At 44.3% G+C, this 21,258-nt stretch overlaps 1 protein-coding gene across 1 annotated transcript in view; it reads left to right on the top strand.

Moving 5' to 3' along the window:
- Positions 1 to 19,429, top strand: part of LHX1 (LIM homeobox 1) — a gene marked incomplete at both ends in the record, with an annotated part of 53,710 nt that extends 34,281 nt beyond the window's left edge. The window contains 2 exons of the mRNA XM_083350234.1: positions 14,397 to 14,562; positions 19,050 to 19,429. Coding sequence (XP_083206360.1) covers positions 14,397 to 14,562; positions 19,050 to 19,429 — 546 coding nt within the window. The remainder of the gene's footprint in view (positions 1 to 14,396; positions 14,563 to 19,049) is intronic.
- Between the last annotated feature and the right edge of the window lie 1,829 nt (positions 19,430 to 21,258).

Raw genomic sequence — 21,258 nt, 5'->3', positions numbered from 1 at the left:
AATAATAATAATAATAATAATAATTTAATTTTTATACTAAATGCATGGTTGTAAGTTGAGGACTACCTGTAATTCCAGGCGGTGAGCATATCCAACATACCCTCCCCCCACTCGTACTTGAGCAGGGGGCTGGACTAGAAGACCCCCAAGATCCCTTCCAATTTTGTTGTTGTTATCTTCTGGGTTATCCCCTAGTTTCCCCACAACAATAAAGCTGGCTTAGCATAGGTCAGGGGTAGGCAACCTTGGCTCTTTTATGACTCGTGGACTTCAACTCCCAGAATTCCTGAGACAGCATGGCTCAGCATGGAAACCTCACCCTTTCTCCTCAGCCTGGCTGGCTCAGGAATTCTGGGAGTTGAAGTCCACGAGTCATAAAAGGGCCAAGGTTGCCTACCCCTTCTTCCCATCGGGGAGAAAGAAACTTTATTTGGAATCAAGGCAAAACCTGAAAATTGACGGACAAATGTGATCATTCAAAACCGGCTTTTATTTTTTTGAATGGAGGGGAAAGAGGAATTGGGCTGCCAGCTAAAGGAGGGGTATTTACTGACCGAGGGGAAATCTTAAAAGCCCCTTGGGGACTCAGGCCTGTTAATCCAATCTGATTGGTCCGTTAATCCAATTTGGCTCTGTTAAGGAGCTACATCAGCTCCAATTCCTCCCTTGGCTACAGAGAAAACCCACGGGAAAGCAGCGAGATCTGTGCCCCAAGAACAAGGAGCCGTTTTTGTTCCTCCTACGGACACATATTATTATTTTTTGGGGGGGGGGAAATTATTGCAATGTTTAAAAGAGAAACACTGAAAAATCAGTACACAAATTGAAAAAAAAGTGCGCAACATATCAAAAACGACTTGATGGTATGTAATCAATCAAATATCCAATCAATTAATTATCCAAATGGATATTATATTATTATTATTATTATTATTATTATTATTATTATTATTATTATTATTATTATTATTATTATTATTATTATTATTATTATTATTACGGTTGTTCACACAGTCAGACTGTGTTTGGCATTTTTATCCACCTAGCTAGCGAGTCCTTCCCAAGGACCCGGGACAGGCAGATGTTGAAGTTTCAAGGCGTTAATAGAATCGCTGAGGGATATAAACTGCTCCACGTAAAACTGCCTTTTGTACATTGGTGGTGGTTTTGTTTATACCGATGGGGTTCAGGTGGTGCTCCAGATGTTTTGGGATTGCACCCAAGGTGCCTACCATTGTTGATATTCTCTTTGTTGTTGCTGTTTTGCCACAGTCATTCTATTTGGAGGTTTTTATATTATGCTTCATTGCACGGTTAGCCAGATGTTTAGACTGGATTTGGCATTGTTTATCCGCCTGGGATACAACCTGCGATAGGCAGATGTTGTTGTTTCATGATATTAACAGTATCGTTGCAAGATGTAAGCTGTCATTCTCTGAGCTTGTGGGTTGGTTTCTGAAGGTTTTATCATCAGGCTAGGCAACAAAACGTTCGGAAACCAACCCACAGGCTCGGAGAACGAACCCTCACCCTCATCCCACACCTGAGCTACAGATATTCGCCACTATTGCAAGCTGTTCATTATTATTATGGCCTAGGGGCCTCACATGCTGGAAATGGTTTGCCCATCATCACTATTTTTATTATGACGACTATATTTTTATCCCATTTCTTTCTCTCTCTCTCATACCTCATACACACACACACACACACACATATATATATATATATATATATATATATATATATATATATATATATATATATAAAGGTAAAGGTTCCCCCGCACATGTGTGCTAGTCGTTTCCGACTCTAGGGGCCAGTGCTCATGTCCGTTTCAAAGCTGAAGAGCCAGCGCTTGTCTGAGGACGTCTTTGTGGTCATGTGGCCGGCATGACTAGATGCCAAAGGCGCACAGAACGTTGTTACTTTCCCACCAGAGTGGTCCCTATTTTTCTACTTGCATTTTTTACGTGCTTTTGAATTGCTAGGTTGGCAGAAGCTGGGACGAGTAACAGGCGCTCACTCTGATACGCGGCACTCGGGATTCGACCCGCCAAACTGCCGATCTTCTTATATATATAAACACACACACACACACACACACACACACATATATATATATATATATATATATATATATATATATATATATACACATATATACATATATACACATATATACACATATACACATATACACATATACACATATATACATATATACATATATACATATATACATATATGTGGATCCTTGGTTTTTCGGGTTTCTCCCCGCGTAGAACTAAAGGTGTAGGCGCAACGTTTCGACGAAATCCCATCCGTCATCATCAGGCTAGTGGTTTCTGCTTCCTTCTTCTGGGAGAAGTATGTGGCTGTTTGTTTTTCTTTTTTAAACTGCCAGAGGGGGTGTGTTCTGTGAGTGGAAGTGTGCTGATTGGGTGGGGATTATGTGTATACATATATACATATATACATATATACATATATACATATATACATATATACATATATACATATATATATATATATATATATATATATATATATATATATATATATATATATATATATATATATATATATATATATATAATATACACACAATATGGATCTTTGGTTATTCGGGTTTTTCCCCGTGTAGAACTAAAGGTGTAGGGGCGACGTTTCGACGGAATCCCATCCGTCATCATCAGGCTGGTGGCTTCTGCTTCCTTCTTCTGGGAGAAGCATGTGGCTGTTTGTTCCTCTTTTTTAAACTGCCAGAGGGGGTGTGTTCTGTGGGTGGAGGTGTGCTCTGATTGGGTGGGGGAATAAGTGTGTTCTGATTGGGTGGGAGTGTGTTTTGAATGGTGGGTGTGTTCTGATTGGGTGGGGGTGTGTTTTGAGTGGATGGGCTGGTCTCAGCTGCCAGCCGAACAAAAGCAGCACAACTCACCAGCTCAGACATCCTTCTATTAAATATAGCATAAGATATCCTACTATTAAATATAGTACATTGTGTTGTCTATATATTAGTCTATGTATCTATATATAGATATAGATACAAACGTATGTGTACATACACACACACATATGTATTCCTCGACTTACAATAGTTCATTTAGTGACTGAAGTTACAATGGCACCGAAAAAAGTGACTTATCACCATTTTTCACACTTATGACCATTGTCCCATCCTCATGGCCATATGATTTACATTCAGATGTAAATAACAACTGACTCATATTTATGACGGTTGCAGTGTCCGGGGGTCATGTGATCCCCTTTTGTGTCCTTCTGATAAGTAAAGTCAATGGGGAAGCCAGATTCACTTAATAACCATGTTACTAATTTAACCACTGAAGTGATTCACTTAGCAACTGTGGCAAGAAAACGTCATGAAACGGGGCCAAATTCACTTGACAAATTTCACTTGGCAACATAAATTATGGGCTTCATTATGGCCCTCAATCAAGGAATATACACACACACTGTATATACTGTATGTGTATGTGTATAATTTATCAAATTTATATCCCAGTTCAAAGGGACTCTGAGAGGCTTACAACATATTGTTTGTGTTTGTGTGTCTGTGTGCTTGAAAAAAGCTATCACCATTATCTGTAAGATTAATTCTCGCAAACCTGGGTTGGTTATTGTTGTGGGGAAAATAGGAGGGTGAAGAAGCCTTCCTTTGATGCCTTGAGTTCTTTATAAAAATAATAAAGGTAAGATTAATAAAATGAGGACTGAGGCCTTGAGTTCCTTCACTCTAAAACTGATCTTTTGCTACTGCTTTACGTTTAAGCCCTGTTTGAGACTGCAAAGGGTTCGACCGAAAACTGAGTCGCTGTCTATGTCCTCTGAAAAAGGAAGATCTTTTTCTGAGTTTGGATTTTGCAAGAACAGCAGTTTTCTAGCCTAGAACTGGAGGAGATATTTGCAAGGAGCAGGTGGAGGTGGAGAGGAGAGTATGTATCCATACAAAATCACAGACATACCCCCTGCCCCCCCCCCCCACACACACACATCAGAGCTGCAATCTCTTGTCATGGTGACCTTCGAAGATGCTTTGAGGACCATTCACCTTCCACGATGCTGTGTTTGTACTTTTACGGGCTTGTCTTATGCTGGGAAAAATAATATAGGGAGATGTTCAACTCATACCGCGCAGGTTTGTCTGGATGTAAAATAGCCCGAGGACAGTCTGTTAATCTTTCTTACTTTCTTCCATCCGACATCGTCTGACTTTCACCCTCAGTATCTTGCAATTCTGCTCTAGTTGTCTCTTCACACAGTTGTCTCAGTCCACAGTTGAGTCGTCATGGAATTGGCTGGATTTTAGCTTTAGTGCAGGGCTCTTCAAACTTGGCCCTTTTATGACTTGTGGACTTCAACTCCCAGAATTCCTCAGCCAGCGTGCTTGGCTGAGGAATTCTGGGAGTTGAAGTCCACAAGTCATAAAAGGGCCAAGTTTGAAGAGCCCTGGCTTAGCGTGTTACGCTGATGGGTTTTTGATGGTCGTAACCCCGTTTACGGCTTAGTGCGTCCTATGAATCCAATAAAATATGGTTCGATTCCATAAAAGGTGGTGTAGCCAGTGCATGAATACAATCAGGTGGGTAGGTGGATTATGCTAAGCCATGGCCTGTGAATTAATCATGGTTTATTTAATCAAACACAATTGGCTGAAATCTTAATAAATAAATAAATAAACCTTTATTGTCAAAGTACAACATGTGTACATTGAGATTAGCTGAGCTTCCCCCCCCCGTGCTCTCTCCCCCCAACACACAGTGACAACAAACCCTCCATCCCACCACACCATGTGAACCAACTACACCACACACCGGCCTCCCTAGTCAATTCTGCATAAGATTATGTCTCATTTAAAAGCCTAACAGCCCACGGATAAAAGCTGTTCTTCAGCCTGTTGGTACGGCTGGCTATACTCCTATATCTCCTTCCGGATGGTAGGAGAGTAAAGAGATACCGTCCAGGGTGTGAGTCATCCCTGAGAATCTCCCTCACTCTTCCAAGGCAACGAGCCCTGGCGATAAGCGAACAACGTATGTTTAGCCTAACATAGGGAAGCCCTTAGGGGATACCTGATAATGGTCCTCAAGTGAACACGGATCAGGACACAAAGGGCAGGTGTACATATGTGTTGTTGTCTGCATATCACCACAGTCGCAAAGGGAAGAAGCCACCGGAGAGCCCAATTTGTCCAGAGTGTCTCTGGATCTTGTCGTACCCGTGTGCAGTCTGTTCAACAATTTCCATACTTCCCAGTTTTCGTCAGAACCATGGGTTCCTTCCAGTGTTGTTGTTGTTTTTGTAGCTTTCCATAGGTCTTCTCTGCTTTCAAAGTCTTCCATCCATCTAAGGAAGCTTTTCCTGAATGTTAGACTCAGATGAGCTGGTTTTAGGCCATAAGAGGGGGTGTTGCCTAGCTGTCGATGATTTGAGTCTCTCTCTCTCTGTATACTTCTGCTTCTCTGCAAACAGCAAGTGGGGCAATGCCAGCTAGGTGGTAGATTAAAGAATTTCAGTTCAGAATACAGCTGGAAGGGACCTTGGAGGTCTTCTAGTCCAGCCCCCTGCTCAAGCAGGAAACACTATACCATTTCAGACGAGTGGCTGTCCAGTCTCTTTTTAAAAACCTCCAATGATGAAGCATCCACAATTTCTGAAGGCAAACCCTTCCACTGGTTAATTGTCCTCAATGTTAAGAACTTCCCTCTTAATTCCAGGTTGCTTCTCTCTTTGACTAGTCTCCATTGTTTCTTGTCCAGCCCTATGGCCCTTTGGAAAATAAGTTGGCCCCCTCCTCTTTGTGGCAGTCCCGCAACAAAGACGATTGGCGTACTGGAGGCTAAAACATGTAAGGAACAGTTGCTGGAATTGGGAATGTCTAGTTTAATGATGATGATGATGATAACTTTATTGTCACTTTGAATGTGCACCAATCGGCATACATCAAAATGAAATTTCGTTGCATACAGCTCTCAAAGGGTCACCACCTCCGATATATACTCCTTGTTCGTGGCCCGCTCAAATTTCACATTGTCCATTTTAGTCTCTAGGGAGTGAACGATGGCACACAGGACAGATGGAAATGGGGCTCCATGTGGATTAGCCCTCAAATTCGCTTGTATGAATGAAGAGAAGGACGAGGGGGTGACATGATAGCAGTCTTCCAGTATCTCAAGGGCTGCCCCAAAGAAGAGGGAGTCAAGCTATTCTTCAATGCACCTGAAGGCAGGACAAGAAGCAACGGAGGGAAACTCATCAAGGAGAGAAGCAACCTAGAACTAAGGAGAAACTTCCTGACAGTGAGAACAATTAATCAGTAGAACAACCTGCCTCCAGAAGCTGTGAATGCTCCAACACTGGAGGTTTTTAAGAAGAGACTGGACAGCCATCGTCTTCATTGCTAAGATGATTGAAGACCTGGAGGCCAGATATCTGGAAGGGTAGGTTTAAGGCATCCGATAATTGTTCTGCTAGCTTCATTTGATAGGCCTCTAAGATTCCTTCCAGCCCTATGGTTCTAAACGGAGGTTACCTCCTGAGGATGCTCATGGTCTTCCTATCTATGGTAGACTCTTTCAGTTCTACAGTTCCTTGGTTCTTTGACTCTGGAATTGGGTGAAAGCCTAAACGAAACAAAGCGCATTCTAGTTTCAAATCGGCAGAGGTGTGATTGAAAGAAGCCCACCCCCCCATCCCCCATATGTGAGGATTATCTAGTGGTGCAAAGACCCTTTTGCATAAAGGAAGTCGGGGGGGGAGTGCATGGAAGGCCCACAACTGGAATTTTCTCACCTTCTAAACTCAGTCAAGATCTAACCCAGTTGCTCTGTCCACACAACCCTTTTGATGCGATGATTGGATCAACCCATTTTCTGGATACATCCAACGTATTTAACGATAAGCTCATGGAATCACTTTGGTTCGCAGGAAAGGTTAGGCAACACACAAGTGCACACACAACTGGCCACCACATCCAAGCTTCTCAAGTTGTACGAATGTGTATTCACAAAGGAAGGACTCTAGCCAAGTCAGATAAGCCTGTTTGCCAAACAGTTAATTCAGACTTGGTGTGAATGTCTCTCTACTGCCTGAAATTTGCGAACTGAACTAACTATTTTGTGGCTCTGGCGATTTGGGCCAAAGGAAAGTGAGGTGAAACGTCATGAAGTCTTTTAAAATAGAATCATCGAGCTAGAAGGGACCACAGAGATCCTCTAGTCCAACCCCCTGCTCAGACAGGGAACCTTATACCATCCCAGTCAAATGCTTGTCCGGTCTATTTTTCGAAAACCTCCAGTGATGGAGCCCCCAGTTCCTTCTGCAGAGATCCAGCTTGGCTTCTTCACAAGACTCTCCACCTTGTTTGAAACGCAGGGAGCAGAATTTTAAAAATTGAGGTTAATCTCTGCCCTGAGGGATGCATTCCGCCCTCTTCTCCTTGCAACTCAGTGCTCGAGTTTCCTTTCTTTTTGCCCTGACTGGTGAAATTTTAGAATTTAGATGCAAAAGGCAGTTTCATACGCCTGATTTAGAGCCTTTTCCAACTTTGGGGTGATACAGAGCTCCCTTTTATGGGCTGCTGCATGAATGCAGCAATGATTAGGCTATTCCAGCAATCTCTAATGACCCAACTGCCTTTGGCCAGAAAGGAACTGCAGGAGCTGAGACTCTGATCTTAAAATGGGGCATCATCATCATCATCAGAAGAAGAAGAAGAACAGGTTGGAAGGGACCTTGGAGGTCATCTAGTCCAACCCCCTGCTCAGGCAGGAAACCCTATACGATTTCAGGCAAATGGCTGTCCAGTCTCTTCTTAAAAACTTCCAGTGTTGGAGCATTCACCACTTCTGGAGGCAGGTTGTTCCAGTGGTTAATTGTTCTAACGGTCAGGAAGTTTCTCCTTAGTTCTAGGTTGCTTCTCTCCTTGATTAGTTTCCATCTGTTGCTTCTTGTCCTGCCTTCAGGCGCTTTGGAGAATAGCTTGGCTCCCTCTTCTTTGGGGCAGCCCCTGAGATATTGAAAGACTGCTATCATGTCATCCCTCGTTTTTCACTTCATTAAACTAGACATTCCCAATTCCTGTTCCTTATATGTTAAGATATGTTAATATCTCAACAATGATATGTTAAAGATAGTGGAAAATGGATAGGTCATCTCTGTCCGGTGTTCTGTCAGGAAATTTCTCCTTAGTTTTAGGTTGCTTCTCTCCTTGACTAGTTTCCATCCGTTGCTTCTTGTCCTGCCCCCAAGTGGTTTGGAGAATAGCTTGACTCCCTCTTCTTTGGGGCAGCCCCTGAGATATTGGAATACTGCTGTCATGTCACCCCTCGTCCTTCTCTTCATTAAACTAGACATACCCAATTCCAGCAACCGTTCCCTATATGTTTTAGCCTCCAGTCCCCTAATCATCTTTGTTGTCCTTCTCTGTACTCGATTGTGTAATCATTCACTCAATGGATCAGCCCTCAACTCAGACAAAATAGTATGGCGGCTAAGAGGTTGGGGAGTTTTCATTCATTCATTCATTCATTCATTCATTCATTCATTCATTCATTCATTCATTCATTCATTCCATGCTACAGGTTGTCCTTGACTTACAATTGGCTGCTTAGCAGCTGTTTGAAGTTATGACAGACCCTGAGAAAATGACTCAAAATCCAAATTCAAAGGTTTGGCGTCCTGGCTCTTGTGATCATTTGTGAATGCATTTCGGGCACTTGGCAACAATTTGCATTGCCCTGCGGTTACATAACACGGTTTATGCTGGAACCTGCCAATTATTTCCATTAAGTGGTATGCAGTTAAAGAGATGGCAGATTAGGGTTAAACCTTTTAAAAGAAACAGACCAAATAAAAGAGGAGGCGGAGTTGCACTATGTATAAGAAATAACTACATCTCTACAGAAATAGAGCACAACAATGATGAAATGAATACATTTGGGTCAACATAAAAGAGGGGGGGGAAATGCCATTGCCATAGGTCAGGGGTGTCAAACTCAATTTCACTGAGAGCCGCATCAGCATTGCGGTTGCCCTCAGGGGGCCGGGTGGGTATGGCCAGGGTGGGCGTGGCCTGCTGGGTGGGTGTGGCTAGAGTGTGTATGGCCTACTGGGTGGGCGTGGCCAGCTCTACATCGTTGGCATCAAGGGTGCCTATGGGGGCCTGGGCAGGAGTGGGACAGATCTGAGGGTCTCTGGCAGGAGGAGGGTCTCTGGGCCAGGGCCAAGGCAGTGGGGGCCGTTCCCTCACTGTTTCCAGGATGGCTTTGGGGGCCACATGAAACCACTTCGCGGGCCGTATCCGGCCCCCAGGCCTTGTGTTTGACATGTCTGCCATAGGTGTATACTATAGGCCACCCAATCAAACACAGGAAATAGATTAACTTTTTGCTAGTCAGTTAACTAAAGCAGGGGCACGCAACCTATGGTCCGCGGCCCACTGCTGGGCCGTGGCCTACTGGCTATTGGGCTGCGGGACAGGCTGGCCAGTGAGTGCACATGTGTGTGTGTGCACTCACCCCCACTCGCACTAGAGCCCGCAGGCCCATTTGCGCATGTGCACGAAGCTAGCAGCAGCGGTGGCTAGAGCCTGTGCAAACAGGGCCTCTAGTGTGTGCAGGTTATGCAGCCATTTGCGCTTGCACGTGGCTCTAACAGAGGCGGCGGTAGCGCCTACGTGCCTGCGCCAACAGGGTTGCTAGTGCCATGTGGGTGCACACGGCTCCATTTGTGCATGGCTCAAATTTCCCAGCTGCTTCCTTTCTCTGGGCTGCCAGCAGGAAAAGGTTGCTGACCTCTGAACTAAAGTATGTTGGAAGCAGACCACAATCTTAATGGTGGACTTTAACTGTCTTGACATCAACTGGAAGACAAACTCTAGCACCAAGTGGAAGATCAAACAGGTTCCTGACAAACTTATTTTATTTATTTATTTATTTTAATTCCATTTATATCCCGCCCTTCTCCGAATACTCAGGGCGGCTTACAAGCTTAGCAGTAGCCTTCATTCTATGTATATGCCTGCTTATTAGGGCTTTCACACACACACCCCAAGCGGCATTATTACAAAGTCAGCTTAATTGCCCCCAACAATCTGGGTCCTCATTTTACCTACCTGGGAAGGATGGAAGGCTGAGTCAACCTTGAGCCTGGTGGGATGCGAACCTGCGCTAATTGCAGGCAGCTGGTGTTACTTAAGGAGGCATTAGCCCACTGCTCCACCAAGGCTCTTAGCAGACAACTTTGTCTCCCAAAAGTAGAGAAGAGAACGATGGGATGGGCCATATTGGGCTTAATTCTCACAATCAGAGGTGAAATGATAGAAGGTGTTGGAGCACCTCCCCTCCCACCAAAACACCTCTAGGGTCACAAACCATCTCCTATAATGCTAACACCACCATCTGCAAGCTGCAATCTCAACTGAGGACTCCTAGTGGACAATCACTTAAACATGAGCCAGCCGTGTGCTGCAGCTGCCAAAAAAGCCAATGCAGTTCTAGGCTGCATTAACAGAGGGATAGAATCAAGATCACGTGAAGTGTTAATATCACTTTACAAGGCCTTGGTAAGGCCACACTAGGAATACGGCATCCACGTTTTTAAGAAGAGATTGGACAGCCATTTGTCTGAAATAATATAGGGTCTCCTTCCCACAGTCCCTTCCAACTGTTATTCTGAATTTTCATTCTAAATTATAATGCAGTTGATCATGTTGTAGTTATATGTGCTGCATATTTATAAGTACAGAAAGAGAGAGAGAGAGAGAGAACACCATGGTTATAAAGATAGGACTTGAGTATAATCTACTCAATCTACTGGTACTGCACACTTCACCACGTTCAGAATTTCACGTCCCTCCGAATAATAAATTTGTCACTTTGTAGAAAGAGGTGGGTGGCATATAAATGGAATCAATCAATCAGTAAAATTAAAATAAATCTGCCAAAGTGCTAAGTAAACTGTATGCTACATCTCCACCCCAAACCTACACAGAATAAGAGAATTACAAAGTTGGAAGGGATCTTGGCGGTCATCTAGTCCAACCCCCTGCTCAGGCAGGAGACCATATCATTCTGGACAAATGGCTGTCCAATCTCTTCTTAAAAACCTCCAGTGTTGAGCATGCACAACTTCTGGAGGGGAGCCATTCCACCGATTAATTGTTCTACCTGTAAAGAAATTCCTCCTTAGTTCTAGGTTGCTTCTCTCTTTGCTTAGTTTCCATCCGTTCTTGTTTCTTGTCCTGCCTTCAGGCGCTTTTGGAGAATAGCTTGACTCCCTCTTCTTTGGGGCAGCCAGTCAGATATTGGAACATTTCTATCATGCCCCCCCTCATCCTTCTCTTCATTAAACTAGACATGCCCAATTCCTGCAACTGTTCTTCGTAGAAAAACAGAAGCCTGTTTTGTAGGCGATTCAGTGGGAATGCTGGGGAGCTTCATTTTATCCCCATTTTTTAATTACCGTAGCAAGGAACTGTGCAGGTCTCTCAGATTCTCTTGAATTCTGCATGGTTCCGAAAGAAAGACATCAAACAGTCCAGCACTCAAGAAAAGGTGCTGCCTTATGTTCTTAAGTGCTCTGCTTTCCCTGATAGATCAGACGGAGTAGTACCACATGAGAAAATGTCAGGAAATGTGGAAGCTTTCTGCGGCCTTTTGCAGAATGGAGAGCAACTTATGTACATAAACTGGGTTGGAGCAAAATCTCTGCAGCCATCCCTACAAAGCTAGTTAGTTTGGGTAGGCAACTTTGGCTCTTTCATGACTCGTGGACTTAAAACTCCCAGAATTCCTGAGCCGGCATGGCTCAGCATGGAAACCTCTCCCTTTCTCCTCAGCATGGCTGGCTCGGGAATTCTGGGAGTTGAAGTCCACGAGTCATAAAGCAACCTAGGCCTAGGCCAGGGATAGGCAACCTTGGCTCTTTTATGACTTGTGGACTTCAACTCCCAGAATTCCTGAGTCAGCATGGCTCTGTATGGAAACCTCTCCATTTCCCCTCAGCATGGCTGGCTCAGGAATTCTGGAAGTTGAAGTCCACAAGTCATAAAGCAGCCTAGGCCTAGGCCAGGGGTAGGCAACCTTGGTTCTTTTATGAGTCGTGGACTTAAAACTCCCAGAATTCCTGAGCCGGCATGGCTCAGCATGGAAACCTCTCCCTTTCTCCTCAGCATGGCTGGCTCGGGAATTCTGGGAGTTGAAGTCCACGAGTCATAAAAGACCCAAGGTTGCCTACCCCTGGTCTAGACAATCTGAAGGGTTTGTGTACAGGTTTATCTTCTTGTTACACGAGTTTATCTTGTGTAACCCAGAAAATGGGCTTAATCAAGGAAACCATGTGTATTGCTTCCCAGACTGATAACTGATTCAGGAGTCCTTCAAATAAATAATCAGGTAAAACTATCCCATTCTTAGAGGCTTACCAGTTCACAGAAAGGCTGTTAGGACAAAATCTTCCTAATTTTTGTGTTCAAAGAATTCCACCAGCTGAACTATTTCACTTCCAAAACCAATACATCTCCAAAGAAGATATTTCTTTAATATAGCTTGTTAATATTTTAGATGCTTTTAAAGAGAACAGAATAGAATATGGGTAGCTCAGGTTTGAGCTTGGTTGTTTTCTTGCAGACAATTCATTACCCAACAAGGTAACATCATCAGTGCTAGAAGGGAATGGGGTCGGTGCTCTGTTTATATACAGCTAGTCCTCCACTTACAACAATTCATTTAGTGATGATCCCAATTTACAACAGCACTGAAAAAAGCGACTTTTGACTGTTTTTCACACTTATGACCGTTACAGCATCCTCATGGCCATGTGATAAGAATTCGGACACTTGGCAACTGGCAGGTATTTATAATGGTTGCATTGTCCTCAGGTCACGTGATCCCTTTTTTCGACTTTCTGACAAACCAATGGGGGAGCCAGTCTTCACTTAACAACCATATTGCTAACTTAACAACTGCAGTGATTCACTTAACCGCTCTGGCAAGAAAGATTGCATAATGGGGCAAAACTGACTTAACAAATGTCTCACTTAGCAAGAAAATGTTTTGGCTCACTTGTGATTGTTAAGTCGAGGACTACAACCCTGTACAAGTGCGTTGCCCTGCCAGCATTGGCGGGAGTGTTCTTAGTGGTTCCTCAATTGGGGTATTATAATAATAATAATAAAGTTGGAAGGGACCTTGGAGGTCATCGAGTCCAACCCCCTGCTCAGGCAGAAAACGCTATACCAGGGGTAGGCAACCTCGGCTCTTTTATGACTCATGGACTTCAACTCCCAGAATTCCTGAGCTCAGGAATTCTGGGAGTTGAAGTCCATGAGTCATAAAAGAGCCGAGGTTGCCTACCCCTGCCCTATACCAATGGTAGTGAACTTATGGCATGTGGGCCAGAGGCGGCACTCGGAGCCCTCTCTGTGGGCATGGGCACCATCGCCCTGGCCCCGCCTCCCCCTCCTCACCAGCAGCCCCCCCGGAGGAGAGTTGCCTCCCAGCTGTGGCCTGTGCGGAACAGCACAGCCAAGTACATGGCAGCTGGGTAGCAGGGCAAGACTCCGCCCTCATGGACCGTCACGCGCAGTTGATGCTGCAGGCACAGGAGGAGGGCGTGGATGCCATGGCACTGCATGGCCGCCTGGGCGAACTGTGGCAAGCCGTGGAGGCGGTGGATGGCCCTGCGGGCAGGCGGTTTTGGGGCACTGGGTTTCTAAAAGGTTCACCATCACTGCCTTATACCATTTCAGGCAAATGGCTGTACAGTCTCCTCTTAAAAGATTCCAGTGTTGGAGCATTCACCAATTCTGGAGGCAGGTTGTTCCACTGGTTAATTGTTCTAACGGTCAGGAAGTTTCTCTTTAGTTCCTTGATGAGTTTCCCTCCGTGGCTTCTTGTCCTGCCTTCGGGCGCTTTGGAGAATAGCTTGACTCCCTCTTCTTTGGGGCAGCCCCTGAGATATTGGAAGACTGCTATCATGTCCCCCCTTGTCCTTCTCTTCATTAAACCAGACATACCCAATTCCATTGTTGTTGGCGGTATTGTTGTTTCAGAGCGGCCGTCAGATGCTTTTCTTAATGCATCTTTACTTTACAAAAATCCCCAAACTTTTTGATCCGTCTTTACTGAAGAAAAGTTCAGAAGCCCTGAGGCAAGAATTCTAGCGGCTGCAGGGCTGCAAAAAAAAAGCCCTTACAGAAATGACTTCTTGTTCTTGAAACGATGTGCTGGGTCCCTTGGTTTCTATCTCCTAATCATGAGTATTGTTAATTGCTCATTATGATCTCTGGTTGTTTCCCAATTGCCGGGGCGGGGAGGGGGGAGAGAAGGAACTAACTTTCACCCCAGTTTTCCTTTCTCCTGCTTCCCTGGCAGGTCTGGTTCCAGAACCGGCGTTCTAAGGAAAGGCGCATGAAACAGCTGAGCGCACTCGGGGCCCGCAGGCACGCATTTTTCCGCAGCCCTCGCCGCATGAGACCGCTGGTGGACCGTTTAGAGCCGGGCGAGCTCATTCCCAACGGCCCGTTTTCTTTCTATGGAGGTGAGTAAGCACGCAGGATTGGTCCACGGGGAAGAGACAGACATCAAGCCAGGATGGCAGCCAAGAGACTGGGTTTTACAGTTCTGGCTGTCAGCTCATTCCTTTTGTTGCTATTCCCCCCAGTTTGCACTGGGAAATGCAGGGAACAATGAAAAGAAAAATGCATGGATAGCAGATTTTAGCTAACAGGGTGATGCTGTACAGATAGTCCTTGACTTACAACAGCTCACTTAATGACTTGTTCAAAGTATCAACGGCACTGGAAAAAAAACACCCTTATGACCGTTTTTCATACTTATGACCACTGAGGCATCCCAAAGGTCACATGATCAAAACTCTCTAACACTTGGCAACTGACTCATATTTATTTATTTTTATTTATTTATTAATTGATTTTATATACCGCCCTATTCCCGAAGGACTCAGGGCGGTTTACAGGGCGAATTAAACAATACAAATACATACAATTAAAATAGAATTAAATTAAGACTAGCCCACGATTAAAACAAATTAAAATTTAAAATTTAAAATTAAATTAAAACCCCCTCAGTCCATTTATGACGATTGCCGTGTCCCGGGGTAACGTGATCCCCTTTTGCGACCTTCTGACAAAGTCAATGGGGAAGTCAGGTTCACTTAACAAGCGTGTGACTAACTTAACTGCAGTGATCCAATTAATAACCGTGGCAAAGAAAGTTGTAAAATGGGGCAAAATTCATTTAATTTGCAAAATTCACTTAGCAACAGAAATGTGAGGCTCAGTTGCGGTCATAAGTCGCGGACCGCCTGTACTGTATTGCCAACAATTATATCTTACTATTTATTTTATAGCTATAACATTCTTTGCAAACGTATTTGCGGGGAAAAAATAAAAACAGAATTTTAAGTACAGGCAGTCCTCAACTTACAACTGTCTGCTTAATAACAACAGCAGCAACAACAATAAAGTTGGAAGTGAACTTGGAGGTCATCTGGTCCAACCCTCTGCTCAGGCAGGAAATTCTATACCATTTCAGACAAATGGTTGTCCAGTCTCTTCTCAAAAACCTCCAGTGTTGGAGCATTCACAGCTTCTGGAGGCAGGTGGTTCCACTGGTTAATAGTTCTAACTGTCAGGAAGTTTCCCCTTAGTTCTAGGGTGCTTGTCTCTTTGGTTAGTTTCCATCTGTTGCTTCTTATCCTGCCCTCAAGTGCTTTGGAGAATAGCTTGACTCCCTCTTTCTTTGTGGCAACCCCTGAGATATTGGAAGACTGCTATCATGTCACCCCTCGTCCTTCTCTTCATTAAAGTAGACATATCCAATTCCAGCAACCGTTCTTTATATGTTTTAGCCTCCAGTAACCTGATCATCTTTGTTGCTCTTCTCTGCACAATTTCTAGAGTCTCAACATTTTTTTAATAATATGGTGACCAAAACTGGATGCAGTATTCCAAGTGTGGCCTTACCAAGGCACTGTAAAGTGATATTAATACTTCACATGATCTTGATTCTATTCCACTGTTAATGCAGCCTAGCACTGTGTTGGCTTTTTTGGCAGCTGCAGCACACTGCTGACTCATATTTAAGTGATTGTCTACTAGGACTCCGAGATTCCTTTCACAGTTACTACTATTGAGCCAGGTGCCACCTATGCTACACCTGTGCATTTGATTTTTCCTGCCTAAATGTAGAACCTTACTTTTTTCACCACTGAATTTCATTATGTTAGATAGTGCCCAGTGTTCGAGTCTGTCCAGATCCTCCTGTATCTTAAGCCTATCTTCTGGAGTGTTGGCTATTCCTGCCAGCTTGGTGTCATCTGAGAATTAATGCAGCCTAGCCCTGTGTTGGCTTTTTTGGCAGTTGCAGCACACAGCTGGCTCATAGTTAAGTGATTGTCCACTAGGACTCCAAGATCCCTCTCACAGTTGCTACTATTGAGCAAGGTACCACCTATAGTATACTTGTACCTATACCTATACTTGTACCTATACTATAACTATACTATACCTGTGCATTTGGTAACTTCAAATGGTCACCATTTGAAGTTACGACTGACCTAAAAAAAGGGAATTTACAATCCTGATTAAAAGTCCCAAAGGTCAGTCCCCCTCCAGAGTCACGTTGACCGAACTTCAGGAACTTTGCAACAAAGCCAACGCTGGCATGATTTTAAGTGCAAGGACTAGTTATAAATCACTTTTTTCAGTCCTGTTGTAACTCTGAACAGTCCCTAAATGAATGGTTGTAAGTCGAGGACTACCTGAAGAGGTCTGCATTCAGAAGGCACTAATAATTAGACTAAAATTAGGAGATAACATCTGTGCATCCTTGCTGCTTCTGCTTCAAGATCTAAGAACTATTCAGCTGGTGTCAAAGGTGATGGTCCACATGCTTTTGCATGAGACCTGCTTCAACAGGGTTATAGCCGAGTTGTTGGCATCGATTATTTGCCTTTGTATTTCAAAGTAAAATGCAAGGTGCTGGCTTTGATTCATAAAGGTATACACGGCATGTATCCAAGGTATAAAAAGGCAGTCCTCTTTTTTCCTGACCTTCCCATTTGAGTAGCTCAAAAGGCATGGATTCTTGTTCCATCTTTTTAGAAAGTTAGGAGACAGTGAGAACAATTAGTCAATGGAACAGCTTGCCTTCCAGAGTTGTGGGTGAAAACCATTGCTGGTGGTTTTCAAGACTCAACAACCATTTGTCCGGGATGGAATAAAGATTCCTGCCTTGGGCCGTTGATTTGAGGGGTAGGCAGCCATGGCTCTTTTATAACTTGTGGACTTCAACTCCCAGAATTCCTGAGCCAGCATGGCTCAGTATGGAAACCTCTCCATTTCTCCTCAGCATGGCTGGCTCAGGAACTCTGGGAGTTGAAGTCCACGAGTCATAAAAGAGCCAAGGTTGCCTACCCCTGGACTAGATAGATCTACAAGGATCCTTTAGGATCCTATGCTAGGTTCTTGTGATGATGGCTCCATCTTTATGAAATAGGTTGCCCTTTCCAAAAAAAATAAAAAATAAATCTGGACGGCCCCCATATCTTTTGCTTTTCAACAAATTCTAAAACCTGGTCTTTTCCCCTGTAGGAGTTTGAGATCTTTATGACAAGGGGCCATTTGTCAACTTTCATCTTGCTGTCTATCATTAATTGACTTTTGAAGCAGAGGTATTCCTTGAATTTATTACCATGGTAGCTGTTCATGGTTTGTACAAGTGGGCAAGGCAGAAATACTCCCAGCAAATAGTCCTACAAATAAATAATACATCTCATAAGGAGGTCCAGCTGGTGAGACCACAAAAGGATAATAATAATAATAATAATAATAATAATGATGATGATGATGATGATGATGATGATGATGATGATGATGATGATGATGTCGGAAGGGACCTTGGAGGTCATCTAGTCCAACCCCCTGCTCAGGCAGGAAACCTTATACCATTTCAGGCAAATGGCTGTCCAGTCTCTTCTTAAAAACCTCCAGTGTTGGAGCATTCACCACTTCTGGAAGCAGGTTGTTCCACTGGTTAATTGTTCTAACTGTCAGAAAGTTTCTCCTTAGTTCTAGGTTGCTTCTCTCCTTGATTAGTTTCCATCCATTGCTTCTTGTCCTGCCTTCGGGCGCTTTGGAGAATAGCTTGACTCTCTCTTCTTTGTGGCAGCCCCTGAGATATTGGAACACTGCTATCATGTCACCCCTCACCCTTCTCTTCATTAAACTAGATATACCCAATTCCAGCAACCGTTCCCTATATGTTTTAGCTTCCAGTCCCCTAATCATCTTTGTTGCTCTTCTCTGTACCAAAGAGGCCTTCTTTGTGGTGGCTTCCCTCCCTGTCAAACATCATCCCTGTAGAAATAAGATTGGCTCCCACCTGGACTCTTTTTTGAAAGGCCCTGAAGACACGGTTTTGCCAATGGCCTTGGCGACCCCAGAGTGATATGGAACCCATACACTTGTTGGTTTGATTATTGTTGTAAAGGGGACGTACACGTGGCCCTCGACTTACAACAGTTCATTTAGTGACCATTCAAAGTTACAACGGCACTAAAGTGATTTATGACCGACTTTCACACTTACAACTGTTGCAGCCTCCCCATGGTCACCTGATCAAAATCCAGATGCTTGACCGCTGATTCATATTTATGACGGTTGCAGTGTCCCGGAGTCATGGGCTCACCTTTTGCGACCTTCTGACAAGCAAAGTCAATGGGGAAGCCAGGTTCACTTAACAACCGTGTTACTAAGCTGAACACCTGCAGTGATTCACTTAACAAGTGTGGCAAGAAAGGTCGTAAAATGAGGTGAAAGGTCACTTAACAAGCATCTCACTTAGCAACAGAAATTATGATCGTAAGTTGAGGACTATCTATACTGGGGTTTGCATTGGGGTTTTATTTCTGTACGCCAGCTGGCGTCACCGTGAGTTAGGCGACTGCATACATCTAATGCATAAATAAATCTCTTCCTTTCCCTTCTCTTCTCCATTCACTAGATTATCAGAGTGAATATTATGGACCCGGAAGCAATTATGATTTTTTCCCGCAAGGACCTCCATCTTCCCAAGCCCAGACGCCAGTGGACCTCCCCTTTGTGCCCTCCTCGGGACCATCAGGAACTCCACTTGGGGGGATGGATCACCCTTTACCTGGACATCACCCTTCCAGCGAAGCTCAGCGTTTTACAGACATCATGTCCCACCCTCCTGGAGACTCACCTAGTCCAGAACCCAATTTACCTGGTTCCTTGCACTCCATGTCAGCAGAAGTGTTTGGACCAAGTCCTCCATTTTCATCAATATCGGTCAATGGCGGTGGTAACTACGGTAACCACTTGTCACATCCGCCAGAAATGAATGAGGCTGTTGTATGGTAGCTTTAAACACCAGGAACTTTGTTTGGAAGACACGGATCAAGCAACGTTCATCCTTGCATATACCAAGATGTATAGAAATGAGTTCCAAGAAACAAACATTTTTTTTCCCTTCTGCCCTGCATTTTTTTTCATTCTTCTTCTTCCCCCCCCCCTTCATTCAGCTTAATCTTGGGAATTAATTGAGTTATTCAGAGCCCAGGGAAATTTTGCTCTAAACTGTGGGACAATCTTAACACAATAGAAGAAAGGAAGACTGGGGGGGGTTTTTTGTACCGAGTGAAAAAGACACTTATGAAGCAAATGTGTTTCAATACTGCAATATATATTATGGGATGGCATATCCTTGGAAGCTGACATTCACGACCCCATCCCTCTAGGAATTAAGAGGAATAACCTTCCATCAGGAGAAAAGAAACTAGTATTGGGGGAAAAAAGCAAGCCGAGGTCCATAAAAAAAAGGGAAAAATGAATGGCTTAAAAGAATTCTAGCAATTTTAAAATTTATGATTTTATTGCTTGTTAATTTTGCCTCTGAAAGTTGAACGCAGTTCACAATGACAGACTTTTTAAGCCTCTGAAATGCCTCTCAGGCAGACAAAATGTAGTTTATTTTATTGTTCTTTTGGGAAGGGATTTTTGAGGGGTTTTTTTGGGGGGAGGGGGAATGACCAGAGTAACAAATATTTAAATGTTAGCCCTCAGTATCAACTTTCTACCTTCTCCGAGCAACACACACCAATAATCCTCAAAAGCCAGGAGTCCTCTTTGACTTCTACGTTTAAAAAAGAATGACTTGAAAAAATGAATAAAGTGTTCTACCTTCACAAAAAAATAAAAGCTAAACAAATAAAAAAATAAAGACTCTATGGAACTTAGAAAAAAAACAGTCAACTGTTTACGTCGAATGTTAAAATTCAGGAGCTCAATGTTTTACAAAAAAATAATAATCCTGTTTTAGAACCTCTTGTTCAAAAGCAAAGTATTTTGAGCAATCAACCAAAATCGTTCATCTTCACTTTTTTTCCCCCCCTTGATTTATTTCCCCCCCTGTAGATGTAATAGAACGTCACAGGGCTTGTGATTCACTCTGCTGGTTTGTTGAGGTGGTGTTTACACAAGACAAAAGAACACATACCTTTAAAAATCAAACGGTTGCCAAATAAACAATTCTATAGCACAAAAATACTTGGGTAGTAGGCAGTGGTGGGATTCAGCCAATTCGCACCACTTCGGCAGAACCGGCAGTGGCGTAGCATGGGTTGTCAGCACCCGGGCCAATTTGCGCCCCCTAACCCGGTGACGTCATGGCACCGCCGAAAAGACGCGCCCCGCAGCGGCGTAGACTTTCCAAGAAGAGTCGCGCGCATGCGGGATGCTTCCGGGTCCCTCTCGAGGGCGGCTGGGCGGGGCTCCGACCTGCAAGAGCCGCTGCATTCAAGCTCGCACGTGAGCCCCGCTAAATAAAGCCACGCATGCGCACGAAGCTAGGCCAGCCGGCCGGCGGGTCCGTCTTCACTCGGCCAAGCCTGCCGGGGCGCCTGCGGGGCGCTTGCGGTTGGCCTGAGCCTGGGCGGAGATTGGGTGCTTCTATTTATTTTATTCAGTTTATGTGGCCGCCCATCTCACCTGCCGGACTCGTTTCGCCTTGCAAGAAAGAGCAGCTCGAGAGCGGAGCCAAGCCGACTCTGTGCAGCCCTTGGGGCTCCCTGAGCAGCTCAGTGCGAGCGCGCCCCCCCCAGATGTTGCGCCCGGTGCGGCCGGCCCCCCCTGCACCCCCCACGCTACGCCACTGAGAACCGGTAGCGAATTTTTTGTTGTCCAGGCCCAAA

The sequence above is a fragment of the Vipera ursinii genome, assembly GCF_947247035.1.
Source record: "Vipera ursinii genome assembly, chromosome: 1".
In the NCBI taxonomy this organism is placed as follows: domain Eukaryota; kingdom Metazoa; phylum Chordata; class Lepidosauria; order Squamata; family Viperidae; genus Vipera; species Vipera ursinii.
Note: the sequence above shows the minus strand (reverse complement) of the source record. Positions and strands in the feature narration are given on the sequence as shown.